Genomic DNA, 20,343 nt, shown 5'->3' with positions numbered 1-20,343 from the left:
CTTGCTAAAAAGATATAGCATAGTCAGACTGTTCGTTGATTTATTCCTCCATATAACCCACCCTAATATATTAGTAAACTTTTCTTTTAGCTAATTCACATGTGTGTGCTGCATTTTTATTTTTATGTGCCAACACAAAGATTAAATATTGTATTTTGCTATTACCATAACTGTTCCAGAGCTTTCATCTTTTTCCATAGCAGCAGCTGCAGCAGTAGCAGCAAAGCCAGTATTTTACGCAATTTATACTTTTAACATTCTTTTCTGCAGCCAGAAAGCACGCTGCTTGTGTTGTGTGAGAATGGTTTTGTTGTCCAAGTTCATGCTCCAAACCCTGAAGATTATGATGCGGAAAAAACATATAAAATCAAAGACATCCCCACAGAGTATTTTTGTTTCTACAGCATAAAATCTCGGATTAAGGTAACAATTCTGTGATAAATAAGAAAGTTAAATTCTTAATCCTTAAGAATACTGGACCTGTGCTTTTCTACTACCACAGTACAAAATACAGAAATCCTTTTGTACTACCACAGTACAGAATGCTGAATTCTTTCATTTTACAGTGTTGTACGGGTGTCAAATGTGTAGCTTGTGGGAAAGATCCAGCCCCCCCCCCCCCCGGGCTTGTATGTGGCTGTCATCTGCTTCCTTCTCCATCTCTCTTGCTTTCTTCTCCATCACAGGTTGATTTCCCAGGCTCTCTCAATCACACAGAAGCTACAGAGCAAAGCCTCTCTTCCCTCCATTGGCTGAGGCTCCTCCCCTGGGGAGAAAGAGAGGGGAAGGGGAAGAACCAGAGCTCTCTCAATCGCACAGCAGAGCTACTGAGCCAAACCTCTCTTCCTGCCATTGGCTGAAGCTCCTCACCCTCCTTGTCCTTGAGGAGGGAAGGAAAGAGCCAGAGTTTATTTTGTCCAGTTGCTTCAATCACTCGGGAGACATACAAAGAAAGCACCTTTAGGACCAACAAAGTTTTATTCAAGGCATGAGGTTTTGCCTTGCTACAGAGAAATATAGGGGTGTGTGCGTGTTTTTTTGTTGGGCTTGTTATGCCAGGGCTCTTGTAGGTACAACTAGGTTCCCCTCCTCTTTTTCATAGATTAGTAATTTCATAGGATTTGTAATTATTTCTCTGGGAGTTGTAGTTATTTCATAGGAATTGTTAGCCATTTAGATAGATCCATGTGGGCAGCCGTGTTAGCCTGAAGCAGTAGAACAAAGCAAGAGTCAAGTTGCACCTTTAAGATCAGCAAAGTTTTATTCAGAATGTAAGCTTTTGTGTGTTAGAAGCACACTTCATCAGACAAAAGTATGGAATGGCAAGCAGCCCTAAATATAGAGAAAGTGGGCAGTGAGTTACTATGCAGAGTCATGGAAATTTTTTTTAGCATTTGCTAAAAAATCTGTAAAATCTAAATGTGCTAAAAACATTTCCATGACTTTGCATATTAACTCATTGCCCACTTTCTCTATATTTAGGACTGCTTGCCATTCCATACTTTTGTCTGAGGAAGTGCGCTTTTAGCACACAAATGCTTACATTCTGAGTAAAACTTTGCTGGTTTTAAAGGGGCAGCTTGGCTCTTGCTTTGTTGCATAGGAATTGTTTTTTTTGTGTTGTGGGGAAAATATTCTTAGCACCTCCATAAAAACACAGGGCTCTGGGTATCTCATGAAACCTATGACTAACTCCCAGATTAAAACTAGTGTACAAATGTGATGATGGTGCAGATGTCATCTTGGAGAGATTTATTGTCTATATCATTGGGTGTATAAACCTTAAAGATAAGACAAGATGAGGAGCTAGAAGAGTGAGCCTGAAAATCTGTAGAAATGTGGTTCTGCAAACATTACCATGTACAAGGGCAAACACCCTTGGTTGTCTGGTCTTGGCATTAGAATAGTTCTGCCCATTATGAACCTGGAACAGTATGGGTATAACTTTTAAAATTATACAGTCATCATTTATGTAGCAACTTTTACTATATATGCATGGTGTTAGTCACAATGATACATGTTTAGAAGTCTACCAAAAACCTTTAAAACCATTTTGTTAATAGTTTACTTTTTTGGTTCATATTAAAATACTCTTTTCCCAGTGTAATGTATATCTTTTTCAAAACTCTTGGCTAGTCTTTAAATTTGTGTTTTCATATTTCTATCATGTAAATTTGTGCAGTTACATAAATCTTTGGTGCAATTTTATCAATTCCCTAATGAGTATCACCCCCATGCACAAACAACCCTGGGCAAAAGTGATATAAGTTTGAGAGATAATAGACTTGAGTGGGGTAAATTTGCCTTTTTGTCCATGTATAATAAAGAAGGAGTTTGTAGAATCCTGAAGGGGGAGACTTTGGGGGTGGGATGGAGATTTCCAGATAAATCCTCAATCTCATGATTTCTTGTAAATCTCTTTGTTTTACTGTAATTTTAAAAGCTGTAAAAGTGTATATAAGTCATTGGATGGACCCATTGCTTTATGGGACCATGATGCAAATATACTGATGGTTCTTGGCCCAGTTGCCTGCTTTTTCAGTCATTACTCCATCCCATAGTACTGATTATTGAAACAGTTCAGGAAGGAACCCTCTTTATTGTTTTCTAAAAGGCACTGTGAGACATCCTTGTTTTAGAGATTTTTTTACCAGAAAAGTAAGGAACTAAGAACAGTTAGTGAATGCTTGCCAAGTTTTACAGGTGAGCTACCAACATTTTCCTGTTAAAGAATGAATGGAATTTATAGTACCCTATTTCCCTTATTTGAGAGCAGACCCAAGTCACAAGTGCAGTCAGCATTAGATAGGCCATGGTTTAAAGCACTCCGGGAAGTAGTTTGCCTAGATCCTGAGCAGATAGAACTTTCTTTACTATCTGAGTAAACAATTTTGTTCAGAACTGGTATACTTTGAGTGACATTATATTTCCGTTCTTCTAGTATAGAAAGATTAATGTTTCTCTGTTATTCTCCTCCACAATCGTTAAGCAGGCATTAGATTTTAATTTTTTGTATTACTGTATGAGTGAATATTGGTTTTATTGACTTCTTTTCCTTAATAGTGATGTTGGATAGAAATTTAGTTTGGCTAAATAAATATCACTAGAATACAGAATAGGAGAAATTATAGAGGAAATTTTAGAAGTATTAATTCATGAACTGTAAAGGCTCATATCTCTTAATGTGATGAGAAATAGCCCCTAATATATTAAGGTTTGAATGTGTGAAAATTAATGTGTCTATTTTACTGGTTTCTGTAAAGATAGAAGAGGAAATTAAACTCAGAGAGAAGAAGAAAGCAGAGAAAGAGAAAGCAAGGCAGCAGTTTATACAGCAGGAACTAGAGATGGGGAAAGAGATGGAAGAAATTGAATTTCCAGAGGAAGAGCCTGAAACAGAAGAACCACTGCCAGACATCTATATTCCAGAAACTCCTAGCCCCATCCTGTGTGGGTTTTACTCTAAACCAGGAAAATTTTGGCTGTCTTTGGTAAACCTATATTTTATTCTCTTTAAATGTGTGATTAGAGATTGCAAACATATGCTGCCCTTCTGGTATCATACGTGTAGGGACCCAAGCAAAATGTTGCACACAGTTTTTAGTTTGCTGTTCATATAAATTCAGTCCCAGCATGTCAGTGTTGAGTGTGAATTATGGAATGGATGGGATCAAGTTGAGAACAAATCTTTCTTATTTGCTTCAGAGCATTGTTCTTTAGTTATTTCCATTAAATGTTTCCCTTTTTCTTCTTCCTTTTCCCCTTTCTTCCTCTACTTTGTCTTTCTCCTGCCTTTAAATTGCCTTTTTCTTCCACTTTTGCATAGTCATTTCACCATCTCCACTTCCTCCCACTAATCAACCCATGTTGGTCCTTTCAACATTTCCTGTGATAGGTCCTCAATCACACCTTTCTTGATTTTCCTTCCTAATCCCCTCCCTTCTTGTTCTCTTTCCCCAAAGGATTCTGTTCTCTTGGACGCTTCCCAACTCCCTACACTCTCTTTTCAGACTTTCCATTTCACAATCCTTATCATGAACCTCACTTCCCCAGTACTCCCTGATATACCCTTTCCTTCCTCCATATATGGTAGTTTCATTTTGCTGTAACTCCCCTCCCTTTCTATTGCCTTTTAACTGCCTCACCCTGTTCATCAGCCCTGGCCTCCAAGCCTTTGTTTATTTATTTATTTATTTTGCATACAGAGGTGTATAAAAAGCCTGGTCTGTACCTGGTTCTATTGTGTGCCCTTTGTTCTCCATTTGGGAACCTGGACTTCAAGAGAGGGAGCAGTGAGGACTCTTGGGGGAAAGGAAATAACACCTCCACTGGTCCCTGTTTCCTCTCGTCTTACCTTGTCCCCCAGTTATCTTGCTGCTGTTGCTTTCTGCACACCCACCCCTATTGTCACCTTAGTTATCACAGGCAGCTGCCACCACCTTCCTCTCCTCCTCCTTGTCTGCAACCCTGATGCTGTTGCTTTCCTGCATTGCAACCACCCCATCAGTGCTACTTCTTTCCTCTCTCCATGTTCCTCATTAAAAAAAAAAAAAAATAACTGAAGTATAGGGTTTCTAGTCAACCTGTAAGTACCAGCCATGATGCCTGACACATTAGTCCAAAGTTCTTGGAAAGTGCAATTTATGAACCTGTGCACTCATCACTTCTCTGTGAGAGGGGAATTTTTAAAAAGTTTTTTTTTGGGGGGGGGAGGAGTTTGCATCCCACCAAGTGTCCTCAGGTTTTGATATATGTATGTGGAGGGCCAGGTTCACAATTTGAGGAGGAGGAGGAGTGTAAGTGAAGTAACTCAGAAAACAGTTGTGATGTTGTTCCCCCCAACACAGACTTTAGCTTTTTTCCCAGAATTTGTTTCACCATGATGAAAAACAGTCATTCTTAATGCCATATGGGAGGGATTGAGTGATCTTTTTGCACTTTGGTAATGTTATCCCTTCCATTATCAATTTTAAAGGGCACTCTGTGTATCAATTTTGGATAAAGTTAAAATTTAAAAGGAAAGATGTAGAAGACAAAAGGCAACAATAGGCTGGTTCTCCAGAATCTTTCAAATTCTTTCTCAGATAACACCAAATATTTGCCTCCTGAATCTTTTCATTCAGTGGGTGTGGCCCTCTTACCTGCATCTTGGGGTAGGAAGTGTTCACTTTCCATGTAGGCAGAATTTAACAGCCCAATCCTGATAACCGCCATGTAGCTGTGCTTGAGTGTAGAACTAGTGTAGGCAGCCACAGTTGGCTCCCAAAGGGCAGACGTTACACCAGGCAAGGAGGGGGAGTGCGGGAGGACAAGCGAGAGAGAAGCTGTCGCCATTGTGGTTCCACCCATGCCACGCCGTTGGCCTGCTGCCGAGGCGGGGGTTGGGGGAGGGACAGGGTTGTGTGGGACCTTGGGGTTGGCCAGCCCGTTGCATGTGACTGGGAGAGGGGGTGGAAAGCCTGCATCTGAGAGGCCGTCAATCCCTTCACACCCTACCGCTGTCAGAGACTCTGCCAATGGCAAGCAGACGGCAGAGGCATGTGCAGACATACAGGAAGCACAAAGCGCAGCAGTTTGCTGCCATAGACAGTGGCTGGAATGTGTGTCTAGGAGTGAGCAGACCACCAAGTCCAACAGACCCACCCCTACCCAGAGACCCCCTGTGTCGTCCTGACGCCCCCTGCCATGTGCACGGAACATCTCCCCTGGGGGCCGCAGAACTCAGAGCGCAAGCTGCTGGACATGCATCCACTTCATCAGCCCCCCCTTTGTGCTCTGTGCACAGCAGCCCTGTGGGGTCGGGTAGGCTCTGTGCACAGCAGCCCTGTGGGGGTAGCGCGGCGGCTCATAACCCTCTCCCCACCCACCCCCAAGAACCAAGTGTACCCACCCTCCCAGGCATTCCCTTGGAGAAGCCACTGACAAAGTGGCAGGGGGTGGTGCCCAGGGAACGTGCAGCAGATGCCAAGCAGGAGAGACAACAGAGGGCACAGCTCAGACTTTATTTTTCCAGAACAGAGTGCAACAGTTCCCCCAGTGCATATTGGGCAGTCTCGCCGGGGGCAGGGCTCCATTCAGAGCGGTGGGTAGGAACAGCTGAAGGAGTGGAGCGGGGTGGGCCTCTGTCTTGGAGTCCCACCTGTAAAACAGACAGAGATCAAGAGCACCTGCAAGGGCGGCAGCTGGAGGAGCAAGCTGCATTTCAGCGGGGCACTCTCTTACAGGGACCGTCTCCGACACATCTCCCCGCATCGGGGCAGCTGCCAGACACCTCCCTCATGCCCTGCCAGGGGTGGGAACGCAGCAGAGGACAGACCAAGGAAAGGGAGCAGGCAGCAGCACAGGGGAGCGAGGCCAGCAAATCCCCCTGCCTGAGCCCATTGCCTGGTTCAGGTGTCGGAGATGCTTGCACACTACCCGGTCTTGAGCGAGGGGAGGGGGAGGACAGTGGGGGTGCACAGTTGCTCTAACCCAGTGGTGGGCGACAGTCCTTGCACACTGAGCCTACGGGAGCTGAGAACCTGTGGAGACCTGGAAACAAGAGCAGTTAGCCCCAGGGGAGAGACCTCACTCTCCCCCTTGCAAGTCACAGATACTGTCAAAGCAATCGCGCAGTGAAGAGCTCATCACCAACGTGCCTGTCCCTCGCTCTAAGTCTGCAAGGCAGGGAGCTCCCCAGCGGAGCCCCTCACCACGCGCAGCTGTCCTTAACAACTGAGTTGTTCAAGGCCAGAGCAGAAATATTTCTAGGAGGGGGGGAATGGCGATTGGCTGCTGGGGGGGGCTCATCAGTCCGGGGCATGAGGGGATTGGTGAGGCAATCACACCACTTCCTATGGGGTTTGTGAGCTCCCGCAGTGGTGGGGGCAACCTTTGCTTTCGGTTTCAGTGAGTGCCTATAGGATACGCTGCTGTTTTCGCAGATGTAACTTTACGCCTCTTGGGGGGGCCGTGTCATGGCCTGAACTCCTTAGGGAGCTGCCTAAGTCTGGCTGCACCCCTGATTCCTCCCCTTCTTGCGCCGGAGCACCTCCCTCCGCCACACTTCCGCCAACGCTTGGGCGCAGCCCTCAGGCACCGCTGCTCTTGGGCTGAGCTCCAGCGGCCCCACGCCGACGTAAGTCCCCTCTGCCACAGCAGAGCTGGACTTACGCCGGCGCAAATGCTACTTGCGCCAACGTAGTGGGTCGTCTGCTTTCAAAACACTTTCTGCCCCCCCCCTTAGGATTGTGCTCTAAGACTGTGAATGACTAGTGGTGCCCTCCTAAAAGCCAGGGACAGAAGGGAGTGACTGTACTTTGGATGGCATGGAATGTCCACTGCCATGTTTGATGGAGACACTGGGCTTTTTCACATTCTAATTTGCTCTCTGGTGAGTTCCTGTTTTTTCCAGAGGGTTTTCTGTTCTTTGTGTGTTTAGATGCCACACAGATCTATGTCCAGTGTAAAAACCTGCAGTTTAAATCTACAGAGAGATATGCTGGAAATAAACCTGTATGATAGCAAATTGACCGCTAGAGAGAGCAAAAGACATGGAGCAGACCCCCCCCCCAAGAAACAGGAATTCACCAGAGAGTAAAATGTGAATGTAGAAAAGCTCATCCTGTGGAAAAAGAAAAGGGCTCACTCTGGATTTTTAAAAACTGTAATAGATTAAATGGAAAAGGAAGTATATGAAGGTCAAAGAAATAGTGAAGTCCTGTAAAGATGTTCGCAGAATCACTCCTCTTAATATCTGTTTGTGATTTCCTTCCTTCCTTCCTTCATTCCTTCCTCCATTCCTTCCTTCCAGGGAGACTATGACTCTGGATATCTGTACCATTGCGCATTTTCTCCAGATCAGCATGAGAAAGAAGTGGCTAAGCGACAAGATGAGCCCTTAGACTTTATTCCTATGGATGACACAGAAGAAAACCCTATTCGACGCATCTCTTTTTGGTAATACAGCTTTTGCATCTATGGCTGTTGATATGATGGCAGGGTTTTCTGCAAGGCTGGGTGTTGAGTGTGAGTGTGACACAGTAAGTACTTAGCTTTGTTGTGTAGGTCAGCATGTATTTTCAAGAACTGACACTAGATATTGCCTGGTCAACCTTATTCTCCCTTCCGTTAAAAGTAATGCTTTGGAAAAATACTGTGTAAAATATTAAGGCCAATGCAGAGACACAGTATGCTAGTTTAAACATTAGGGGGCGGGGGGATTGAATTCAGTGGCACCTTTAAGACCAACAGTTTTATTTAAGGCGAATCTAGCTTAAATACTGTGAGCTAGAGGGCTTTTGAAAGTATAACACAGTATACCAGTTCTGTATCCTAGCCAGGTCATAAAGTTATTTAATTGTTTGATATAAGATGCCTTAGAATTATTTTTATTTATTTGTGGGATATAATTCATTCAATAAACATAACAGGGCAGATAATACATTTCACCCTTTCACACTTGGGACCATAGGGTCCCACTGTGAATTATTTGAATGAATGTCATCCATTAAAAACTTGTAGCAGCACTGGCTTCATGTTTTTGGGAGCCTTGGAAGTAGATCTTCCCTCACCTGCAGAGAGCCAGTTTGGTGTAGTAGTTAAGTGTGTGGACTCTTATCTGGATAAACAGAGTGATTCCCTACTCCCCTACTTGCAGCTGCTGGAATGGCCATAAGTCAGCCATAGCTGTCACAGAGATGTCCTTGAAAAGTGGGCTCTCTCAGCCCCACCTACCTCCAGGGTGCCTGTTGTAGGGGAGGAAGGTAAAGGAGATTGTAAGTCACTCTGAGATTCAGAGTGAAGGATGGGATATAAATCCAATATCATCATCCTCTTCTCTTCTTCCTCCTCCTCTTATGGGTCCTCCTTTTCTTCAAACATTCATGTGTCAAGGTGGCTGCTGAAGAGCTGAGGTGGCTATATATCATCAGTCCCACTCCCTTATATAATGTATGTTTAAGGAGGATGGGTACTGATAACTCTTCTTCCTCACTACCATCCATTTGTCTGCCTGCCTTTCTAGGAGGCTGCTTTCAGCTATGAGGGTCAGAGAAGGAAATGATGCAGGATGACTAGCATGTGGAATGGGGTCCAGAATGCAGTAGAGTGAGGGGAGCAAAAGTAAGCCACTCTACTTTGAAGTATGAAAATATCCTTAGGATTGTAGATTGTAGCCTTAGTGAGGTAAGAAGTGGCATCAGCATTGACTGTGGTCAGCAGTGGGTTCTCTATTGGGGTTGGTCCCAGCAGATACTTACCAGCACTGACCAGTGACAACAGACATGTAAAATACAAATAGCGGCGAAGATAGTAATGAGCTCAGGTACTTTGAATTTCTTGTTTAGGTTTAGATTCAGTACAGAATAGTAGAATTTATGAGTTGTAGATAGTTCATGAAACCTATATTTCCTGTTCAGACTCTGTCTGCAGTTCTTGTTCCTTGCAGAACTGAGAAAAGAAAGCAAATATTTGAAATTAGCCAATTTTGCTAGCAATATGACCCAGTGGCTTTTGTTCACATCAAACCAGTCTTCTGATAATCATCAATCTAAGAAGATTTAGAAGTCAATTTCATTGAGCATTGTGGAGATAGTAATAATTTCCAGCTGTTTTCGGTTTTGTTTATGTGTACAGCTCCACTGGTTTACTAATGTTCTGTGGAATGGAAGATGGAGCAGTACGGATTTACCCTCTCCATAGCAAAGATCTCTCGGTGGATAATATGGTTGGATATTGGTCCTCCAACATGCATGATAATGACTATGGACAAATTCAAGGAATCTTCTCAAGTTTTGATGATCGATTTCTGGTGACCTGTGGCGCAGATGGCAACATTTTTACTTACGATGTGCTTTCTGCTGAAGAAGTTCAGAAAGTGATGAAGGCTAAGGTGCCCTCTCCAAGGGTAAGAATGAGACAGGAAGGCATTCTTTTAAAGGCTGTAATTCATATTTAAGATTCCAATTGTGAAATGATCAGTTGTGACTCCTGAATTAACCTATGTTCCTCAATTGATGATGTTAGCCTCCATTTTGGAAAGACCAGAGCTGATTGCTAGTAAGTAAAGATTATGTACTATTTGTTATTTTATTTTATTTTTATTTTATTTTATTTTATTTTATTTTATTATATTTATATCCCGCCCTCCCCTATTGGGCTCAGGGCAGCTAACAACAGTTAAAACACACAGAACACATAAAAGTAAATTTTTACAGTAAAATCTTAAAAATAATTAAAAACATCTTAAACATCCATTGAAATATATATATTTCATATATAAATATTTTATATATAAAAATCTTTTTTTATGTTTGTGAGGAGCTGCATGTTCAGGAGCAACCCTATGAACTGCTGATTGTGGTATCAACTGTTTAATTTTATTCTTCCACAGAAAGATCTTGATAAAGAGAAAGCAGCGGATGATATTGAAGAGCCTACTGCTTACAGGTAAGAAGGCTGAACATGGGACAGGTGCTTGGGTTCTAAATCCTTGGTGGCCAACAGTCATTTTTGTTGAAGGGCCTCTTTGAGCCTGAGGTACCTCACTTCTCAACTCAGTGTAGCCTAGTGGCAAATCTTGCTACTATAGCCATCATTCAACTTCTCTTTCACTTTTGGGTTTTGCCCTCCACCAAACTAGATAATGTGGTTGAACATATGAAGAACATATGAAGCTGCCTTATACTGAATCAGACCCTTGGTCCATCAAAGTCAGTATTGTCTTCTCAGACCGGCAGTGGCTCTCCAGGGTCTCAAGCTGAGGTTTTTCACACCTATTTGCCTGGACCCTTTTTTGGAGATGCCAGGGATTGAACCTGGGACCTTCTGCTTCCCAAGCAGATGCTCTACCACTGAGCCACTGTCCCTCCCCAAATAATACACTGTATCCACCAAGCTAAATTATTTCTCCAGTGTGTAAAGGATATTTGAGACCTCAAAAACACCAATACCACATCTATGATAAATTAATTTATGTGGTAGTGCCTGTTACAAACAGTGTTTTTAGCTATAAGAGCTTTTTTGCTTTTTAAATAGCACTTTTAAAGGTTTTGTTGCTGTCTTTGTTGCTTGCTGTAACTCTAGACCAGATCACCTTTCTGTCACTTGGCAGAAGAAATGAGCATAACTCTCCAGACTACCAAACCAGGCATTTATGAGACTTAATCATAGGGTTGCCAGGTCCCTGTCATGTGAGTTGCACAGGAAGTGATATCATCATGCCAGGTATTTTCTGGTGATGCTCTGGTATATGGACCAAAACTCTTCAATACAGCCAGCTTTTTACCATAACGTTTTTGCCCAAATACCAGAGCATCACCCAGAAGTCATTGGCTTGATGAAGTTACTTCTGTGCAATGCTGACAACTAGGGGTCATTTTGTAGAAAAAGAGATGCCAGAACAAATGAGCGCAACTCATTAATATAACTAATTTGCATATGCCACATACCCCTGACATCACTGGAAGGTATACTAAATTATATCAGCTCGTTATCTACCTTAAAATGCTTCTTGAATTATAATTGTTATAATAAAACCTTTCTCCCATCATACTTTTTAAAAATTATTTTTTTCTATGTGGCTAGGGTTGCCAGGTTCAATTCAAGAATTATCTGGGGACTTTGGGAGTGGGGCCAGGAGATATTGGGGATGAGTCAAACACAGGTTGTGAAAAGCATGAACTCCAAAGAGAGTTGTGGCCATCACATTTAAAGGGGCCATACACATTTTAAATGCCTTCCCTCCATTAGAAATAATGGATAGGGGCACCTTCTTTGGGGGCTCACAGAATTGGACCCCCTGATCCAATCTTTTTGAAACTTGGAGGATGTTTTGAGGAGAGGCATCAGATGCTATGCTGCACATTTGGCACATCTACCTCAAAAAACAGCTCCCCCAGAGCCCCAGATACTTGCAGATCAATTCTCCATTATACCCTATGGGAATCAGTCTCTGTAGGGAATAATGAAGTGCCCAGCAGACATTTTCTTCCCTTCCTACTTTCTGATGACCCTGAAGTGGGAGGAGGGCCTCCAAACCAAGGGATCCCCTGCCCCCACCTGGGGAAAGTCATATACCCACCTGGGGATTGGCAACCCTATATGTGGCCACAGTGACATGATAAAGATTTCCATCTGTCTTCTTTATATGTTTTCGGTTATTCTGCCGTTTTTTGTGGGGGAAAATATTAGAAAGTTTGTCAAATCTTAAAGTTCAGCAAAGTTCTCACAGGGGGTTTGAACAATGGAGCCTAGAAGCAACTATTTGGGTGGGGGATAAGAAAGAAAGAAAACAAAATTTAAGAGCTTCCAAAGCTCCACACCTTGTCAGCTCCTGCCCAAAATGAGGCCTGTTGACAACATGGCCTAGGCCTTCTTCTTTCTACTGCCAGCCAGCTGTGGGGTTTGGCAATGAATTACCAAAGACAACAGAATTTGAAATGTATCTATTTCCCCCAGTTGCAAACTATTTTTGTACAACCAGCAGTAACATCTCTTCCACTTCATAAAGGGATTCATACCTTCTCTGTCTTTTTTGAAACTCAAGATATGTTAATTGCTCTAGTCTAAACCTGCTCAATGAGGGGTTGAAACCTGTGAGCAAAAGGTGGGACCCCCACCCCAGAGGTAGATTGACTCTCATCCCATTTTGCAGAGGCAATAATCTTCACTCATTGGATCAACCCAATCTGGGACGTATTGATCCTGTCTTGGCTCTCTTTCTTTAACCTCCATATGTTTTTTTTAAGTGTAGAATGCCCTCCCCACTAATATGTTAGCTATCATGCTGGTTGTTCCTCATTTACACCTATGAGTAAAAAGCAATTTTTTAAAAAAAGAGAAGTTAGTGTGAACATTTGTTTTTCTTTTTTAATTGCTAGGCCTTATATTGTCTCCCCCATTTCCCTTTTGCTTGAGATTGCAAATAAATGTATCAGGTCCTTGATCCACATAATAAATCTACAAGATCAGGAATACCAACTTCCCTTAACCAGATGTCTCCTATGAAATAGAAAGCCTTGAAAATTGCCTGGTGGCTGTTAAACGTTCTGGTTGTAACTAGATTAGGACTGATCCTGGGTCATGATTTGTCTAAGATTGTAAAACTGGATACAGTTTGGTGCATCATATCAGTTCCCAAAATTTTGCTACATAACAAAATGTGATATTTTCCTTCAGGCCCAGCTGCAAAATTTGATGCTGTATTTGCTCCTTGGTATGTTAAACCATTGAAGTCTTGATTGTTTTCTGATATTTCCAGTATTGAAAATGCCAAACAAAAAATGGAACATGACATAATAATTAAGGCAGCAGAAATGAAGAAATATCTCAAGAGACAAGAACTGCAACTTCTGAGGCATGAATTTCAAAATTTGCTGCAAATTAACAAGGATCTGCCGAAGCACATGCAGATTGACCGAGCAGTATGCTTGGGGTTTTCTCTTTTGACTGGGGGGAGGGGGGCTAAAATCTTGCCTTGTCCAGTGCTTTATAAATGGGTATAGTATTTGAGTTTCTTTTATAAGAGCTCTCAGTAGTTTGCAACCTATATAAAAGTAAAAAACAAACAAACAAACCAGTCATTAAGAGTAAAATGCTTGGAATTCAAGATTAATTTTTTTCATCAGTATGTTTTCTTCAGCCATTGAGAGTGAGTCCACGGTTTCCATATATGCTTACTCTAGTGAAAAAATTAAAATCCACTGGTTTTTCCTCCCTTTATACTTTTGCTACTGTATAATCCAGCATTTCCTAGCTGAAACTTGATGGTCCTCCATGCTAGATTTTAGATTTATATTTTGTATTTGTGCTACTTTCTTCTGAAACAGAGGTTCCAGTGTTCCTTTTCAGATGAGCGGCATAGAAGTGCTTTTTAAGTCAAGACAAGATTAGAGATACAGAAGTGTTTTTAAAATCATGAACAGAGATACAGAAGTGCTTTTAAAATCATGAACAGTAGTGCAGTCCTAGTCTCAGTTTTCTAAGCCCACTGTATTAAGAACAGTGTAACTCTGCTTAAAATGCACTGTAGGTTAAATATATAGTCAAAGCAGATCAGGGAACTACTCTGGGCCATTGAGAAATTTGGTTAGTATGCAAGTCATCTATGTAAAGCAAACAGCATTACATTAAGAATGGTGAAGTTTAGTCTGAGGCTGTGTTATGTGGGGGAGATGTTCAATATACTCAACAGTTTGCTTTATCATTAAATTTTATGAATGAAGAAAACAGTTTGGGACTGCAGGGATGAATCTGCTAAAGTGTAGCTTTTATTCCTGCTCAAAAATATTATTATTGTTATCATCTGTCCATTCCTTTGTCAGGAAGATTGCTGGCTAATAGTTGAGGATGGTTATTGATATAATTAACACTATTTCTAAACCACCCTGATCTGTCACATTTTAGCAGTTAGGAGTGAAATTGAAAAGCAGGCTAGAAATCTCATAAACAAATAAACACATGGGCTATGCTTTCAATATGCAGAAATTTGAAATGGACCGCAGAATTCGTGCAGAAATGGATAGAAAGACGGCACACAATATCCGGTTGGTGATGAAGGAATTGGCCTGGGAACAGGAAAAACATCGCATTGGGCTACAAAAACTACAGAATAGGTTTGGGCTGTATTTTTCCCCTTCATGCCCCTCATTCCTTGAAGGAGATTGTGTATTTGCTCAGTTTTAGTTATCAAGGGAATAAAAGTTGTTCTTGACAGTGGAAATCTTTCCACAGGTTGCTTCTGGCATTTCTCTCATTGGCACATGGAAGGCTGAACTGTAGTATTTGTGTTGGGTTGTGTGCCCACCCAAGCCCCTCCTGCATCTGAGCCAGCTACTCTCCCAGGCCATCAATGGGTGTGGATTGGTGCTGGCTTCTGTTCCTGGACTGTACAGCTCTTGGGAGTATGGTCTAGCTGGAGCCATTCTTGGCTGCATTTCTCCATAGATGCTGGCTGATGTCCCCAGCCTCTCTCAACCAACATTTCTTTGGGGAGCTTTGGGCCCAGTTTGACAAGCAACTGGGGAGGAGCTGAGATCAGCCTGTGGGCTGAATTCCTTGTGATACAGAACTGATTTTAGGATTTCTGTCTGAGTGAGAGAGTTATTTGGAAGACAGGGGGAAACCAGGCTCTTTCTGTGAGGAAACTCTCTGAGTGGTTGCAGAGGAAACTGAAGGCTCTGCTGAGGAGATCTGTCAGCTCTTCAGGACGGACTCCTGGTTCAGTTAAGAACACCACCACACACACACACAGACTAGATCCTTGTGGCTGAGAAGAAATCTCAGGAGGCAGACACGGACACTAGCTGGGTGGGACTGAGACACACGGGTCTGAGGGGCTTGTTAGATAGCACTCAAGGGTATGAGTCTTGTGGCATTACTCTAAGGTCTGGAGTATGCCTGTATGCTAGTGAGAGAGTGTCTGTGAGGGGATAATTCTGGCACAAGTCAGATAGACCTCATTGTGAAAGACAATTTTTTTATTTATAATCCTTCTCTGATTAGAGTGTTTCCTATGGATAAGGAAACACTGCCTGCCTGTTTAGTACCTGCTTGATAGTTTTATAGATCTTCTGCCAATTTTATATTTTATAGTACTTCAGTCTACCAACATCTCTGGTGATTGGAGATTGTTTGGTTTAGTTGAACTTCTGCCTGCCAACTGATTTGTTAATAGTATAAGCCAGGTGCTGTCTGTGTGTCCATTGTGCAGTTTTACAGTAGCATCCAGAAAATGTATTTCTTGCATAGATTGGTTCATTGACAGGATTTTATTTGGTGTGCCTGAGGTACTGGGTGAAGGTGACAGAAAAATTCATAGTGGTCGCTTCACCCCAAGCTGAGCTGACGTTTCCTCACAGTTGGTCAGTAGGTTTCCAGTATAAGGTGGGTGTCTGTGTGTCCATTGTACATTTTTACAGTAGCGTCCAGAAAATGTATTTCTTGCATAGATTGGTTCATTGGTTCATATGTAGGATGAAAGAACAGAATAACACCAGCAATTAGAAGCACTGAACATTGCAGAATAGCAGAACAGAACTCACACTTCTCTTCTTGACAGAAGACCTCATGCCCAAGCAGAAAGGAGCTGCTCTCCTGCAGAATACAAAAATGGCAACCATCCAGTTAGTCTAGGCTGGCTCACACCCATTCCAGGCACCGACATGTTAGCTTATGGGCTAGTGTGAAGCCATTGTGTCCTAGAGAGCGGTCCATGGGGTCTACAAGAATCCAGGGACTTAGTCTGTCAACCTTCCCACCTTCTCCCAGGATAAATCCTTTCCCAATGTTTCTCCATCAGCAAAGATTACCTCTAGCCACAGTGTCTGGGGCAGTGATGCTTTGTGTTCTTGGTGCTTGGGGGCAACAGTGGGGGGGGGGGCACTGGTGGTCTGGCTGCACTGGTAGACCTCCTGATGGCATCTGGTTTTTGGCCACTGTGTGACTCAGAGTGTTGAACTGGATAGATCACTGCCCTGATCCAAAATGGCTTCTTTTATATTCTTCTAATAAAAGGGTTTGACATCTCCTAGCTCAGGAAGTGGGATTCAATCACACAGCTATGGATTTGAGCACATGGTCATCAGACAGGCAGAGCACCATGCCAACAGGATGTGAGTAAAATTGTGCTGTTGTATAAAGAAAGCACCAGCCAGAGCAAGGCAGTTATTCCTGTTTATGAGAGCCCAGGAGAAATAGTAAGCAAGTGATAATGTCACTTGTGATTGTGTTGTTGTACAAAAAAAGCACCAACCAGAGCAAGGCAGTTATTCCTGTTTATAAGGGAGAGCCCTGGAGAAATAGTAAGCAAGTGATCATGTCAAATCATCTTATGGTGCTAGTCTGATCTCCACCCAGACAGTGTGCAAATTTGAAAAAGCTAGCACCCCAGCTTTAAATGGTCCTCTGCTTTGATTCCTCAGGTTCCGGAGCAATATTGAGTATGACAGAATCGTGGTCCGTGCCATGACAAGCAGCCATGAAATCTCCACATACAGACTGCTGGCGATTTCAGAAAATTTGTACAAAGTCAAGAAACGAACACAGGTGGGGAGAAGAAGAACAAGCAAATATGACTGGAAAGGAAAAGAAGTAGATCAAAAAAAAGACAGCCAGAAAGAACTGGGTAAGTGCATTTGGAAGGGCTAAGCATGACAGAAGCCCTGCAGCTATGCAAATTTAGCTTTCGTCTTGTGGGGCTGGACTGATGTAATGCCTAAGTTGTGCATCTCATGACAGCTGCCCCATGAATTTGTGCTATTGCTGCCAATAGAGTGAGTTTGGTGAAGTGAGAGCCAGTTTGAGGTAGTGGTTAAGTGCACGGACTCTTATCTGGGATAACTGGGTTTGATTCCACTTGCAGCTGCTGGAATGGCCTTGAGTCAGTCAAAGCTCTCGCAGAGCTGTTGTTGAAAGGGTAGCTTATGTGAGAGCTCTCTCAGCCCCACCTACCTCACAGGGTGTCTATTGTGGGGAGAAAAGTAAAGGAGATTGTGAGCCACTCTGAGATTCAGAGTGAAAGGTGGGATATTAATCCAATATCATCATTTTATTCTTAATTGTCAAGGTTGTTCCAGTGGTGCATTTCCAATGGCTGTATTTTGATTTTATCATAAAGGTTTATTAGTTCCAGTCCATTCTAGTTCCCTACATACTTCTGGGACCAAAACTGCATTTGATGGGCAGTCTCTATCTTGGTATTCATCTCTGTTAATCTTATTAGGCTTCTCAAGGCTTTTAGATGTCACTAGTCTGCATGTTTTGCTAGACTTCTTGTTTTACTTGGTGGTGGATAAGGCCCTGAGTTGGAGCTGGTTTCCCCCCTTCTTGCTCCTTTCAGGTATGCAGGTCATAATAGGGGAGTACTCATCAGGTATGTAGGAATGGTCTGTTGGGATTCCGCAATAGTCAGTATTCCCACATTTGCTGTATAATAATAGAGGATGAATGAGGACTAATAGTTGAAGGTTCAGTAATAGGAATATTGATTTGCAGAAGGTTCTTGGAGCACTGCTTGCTCTCATACAACCTCAGTCTTAATTAGGGGTGCTCTAATACAACCCCAAATCCTTTTGATGAATGCTGGATACTTACCTTCTTTTTCTTAATGTTTATGCAGGAACAGTATTATCACAGAGTGCTGCTACTGGTGAGGAAGAAGCTGAAACGGAAAAGCTAAGGACAAGGCCCCATGCTCAAACAGTAACAAGCCGAATTGTTGAAAATCGAATGGAAAAGCTTAGAAAGATTATCGAAAAAGCTGACAAAGCCAAAGCTAAAATCCAGCAAAGAAAGAAGGAGTGGGATGACCTGTGAGTTTTGAAACAGAAAAAAGACTACTTTCTTTTCTGGCTCCCTCTCATTTTTATTGGCAGTAAACAAATGGTAGTCACGCTTATGCAGGAAGAAATCACGCAGCAGAAGGTCATATATAACAAGAAGAAAAAACAGATACAGCTGCTATTGTAGGTTTCAAGTTTCAGCTTTGGATAGAGGTGCTAAGGCTTTTATGGATAAAGGTGCTAAGGCCAGTGTGGAAGAATCTGAATCGCCATCTTTTAGAATAATTGCTGTTATAGTTTTTAATTGTTTTTCTATCTTATAACTATGTGTGTAACCTGCCCTGAGCCCGTTCATGGGAAGGGTGGGATGAAAGTGAAATAAATCAAATCAATCCAAGCTTAGAAGGGCTAAATAAACATTTGAAATTCAGTTTGCATTTGAAGTAAAAGGCAGCTGGGGAAAGAGAGGAGCTCTTGTCTGAGCAGCTCCCTTTCAGGAATACCTATTTTTAATCAACTAGAGGCTGACTTGCTTATCCCTTTTATTGGTTAGCTCCCAATCAGTAAGGTTGGTTCCAGTGGATTGTGGAGTTTTGGCCTTGCTATTCATTTTTAGGGCTCTTACAAGCAAGCCCCTGCTCTGTGAGGTGGCAGACTCTATTCCAGTGCTGAAGTGTTCCAGTTCCATTGACAAGTGGCTGGAACAAAGGAACAAACAGGCGAGTTTAGCAAACATGCAAGTTCAGCAGTAGGGTGAGGAAGCCAAGGCACTAGTATCTCCATGTCTCTAAAAGGATAAACACACTTTCCTCCAACAGATCTACATAAATTATGATAAATAGGAAATTTATTAAAAAGGGGATTTAAACCCCCCCCCGCCCCCCAAAAAATATGAAGGTACAATGTCATCGAGGGCTGGGGGCTATCCAGTGTGTATTGCACTGATTGCAGCATGCATGACTCTCTGCCAACTGGACAGGTGCAAGGACCTCCTGGTTCTCAGGAAATGGGTTTGTACCCTCAAGGCCAAGGTGACTGACTTGGGGAAGTAGAGTTAGGCACACAAATAAGATTCTCGGGGATTTGTTAGATGTGTCATACTCCAAGAATGCCAGCCTTGCCACTGTCAGGGGGCATGAGGGTTCAAAGAGAAATGAGGTACTGTGCCAAAGAAAAGGGGAAATGTTCCCTCAGAAGAGACTCCTTCTACAGCTGGTGAACAGGTATCCTTTCACACAAAGGAATCATCCCTAAGCAAGGAGAGAGGGGGGCTATTGCTAGTTGGTGATTCAATCCTTAGGCATGTAGATAGATGGTTGCTAACCCATGTACTTGATTGCCTGGTGCGAAGGTAGCAGACATTGTGCATGGTCTAGATAGTCTGGTAGACAGTACTGGGAAGGAGCGAGTGACTGTGGTACACGTTGGCACCATTGATGTGGGGAAATGTAGGTCTGCAGGAAAAATGTAGGTTGCTAGTCAGGAAACTCAGGACCTCCAAGGTAACCTTCTCAGAAGTGCTGCCTGTTCTATGCACAGGGCAGGCTAGACAGGCACAAATTAGTAGTCTCAGTGCATGGATGAGATGATGGTGTAGGGGGGAAGGGTTTAAGTTTGTTAGGCACTGATATGCTTTTTGGAATAAGCGGGACCTGTGCAAAAGAGATGGCTTCCACTTGTCCCAAGAAGGAACCAGGCTGCTGACACTTAAAATCAAGAAGGTGAAAGGCCAGTTTTTAAACTAAATCCTAGGGGAAAGCTGACACGAGCTGAAATGTCTCTGGTTTGGGATGGCTCATCTCTAAGAGATGATGGTGTAGTTGTTACTGTTCTAGAGGGAAATGGATTAAGACTGGTCACTGAGAGAGTGACAAACAATATTGACTACCTGACAAGCTCTAGAGGCCACAAGAGGAAGGTTGCAGGCCTCCTGTGGCTGGGGGATTATATGTGTTTATTATGCGCAAATGCCAAAAGTGTCTGAGGTAAAATGTGGGAGTATCAGAGAAGAACATAGCCACTGTAGGCATTTTGGAAACTTGGTGGGGTGAAGATCATCAGTGGGATACAGTGATTCCTGGAT

At 42.8% G+C, this 20,343-nt stretch overlaps 1 protein-coding gene across 1 annotated transcript in view; it reads left to right on the top strand.

Moving 5' to 3' along the window:
* Nucleotides 1-20,343, top strand: part of CFAP44 (cilia and flagella associated protein 44) — a 103,750-nt gene that overhangs the window by 43,475 nt on the left and 39,932 nt on the right. The window contains exons 16-24 of the mRNA XM_060234644.1: nucleotides 271-423; nucleotides 3,264-3,491; nucleotides 7,793-7,938; nucleotides 9,616-9,886; nucleotides 10,373-10,428; nucleotides 13,241-13,403; nucleotides 14,464-14,594; nucleotides 16,902-17,104; nucleotides 18,098-18,290. Coding sequence (XP_060090627.1) covers nucleotides 271-423; nucleotides 3,264-3,491; nucleotides 7,793-7,938; nucleotides 9,616-9,886; nucleotides 10,373-10,428; nucleotides 13,241-13,403; nucleotides 14,464-14,594; nucleotides 16,902-17,104; nucleotides 18,098-18,290 — 1,544 coding nt within the window. The remainder of the gene's footprint in view (nucleotides 1-270; nucleotides 424-3,263; nucleotides 3,492-7,792; nucleotides 7,939-9,615; nucleotides 9,887-10,372; nucleotides 10,429-13,240; nucleotides 13,404-14,463; nucleotides 14,595-16,901; nucleotides 17,105-18,097; nucleotides 18,291-20,343) is intronic.

This window comes from Heteronotia binoei, chromosome 3 (genome assembly GCF_032191835.1).
Source record: "Heteronotia binoei isolate CCM8104 ecotype False Entrance Well chromosome 3, APGP_CSIRO_Hbin_v1, whole genome shotgun sequence".
Lineage (NCBI taxonomy): Eukaryota > Metazoa > Chordata > Lepidosauria > Squamata > Gekkonidae > Heteronotia > Heteronotia binoei.
Note: the sequence above shows the minus strand (reverse complement) of the source record. Positions and strands in the feature narration are given on the sequence as shown.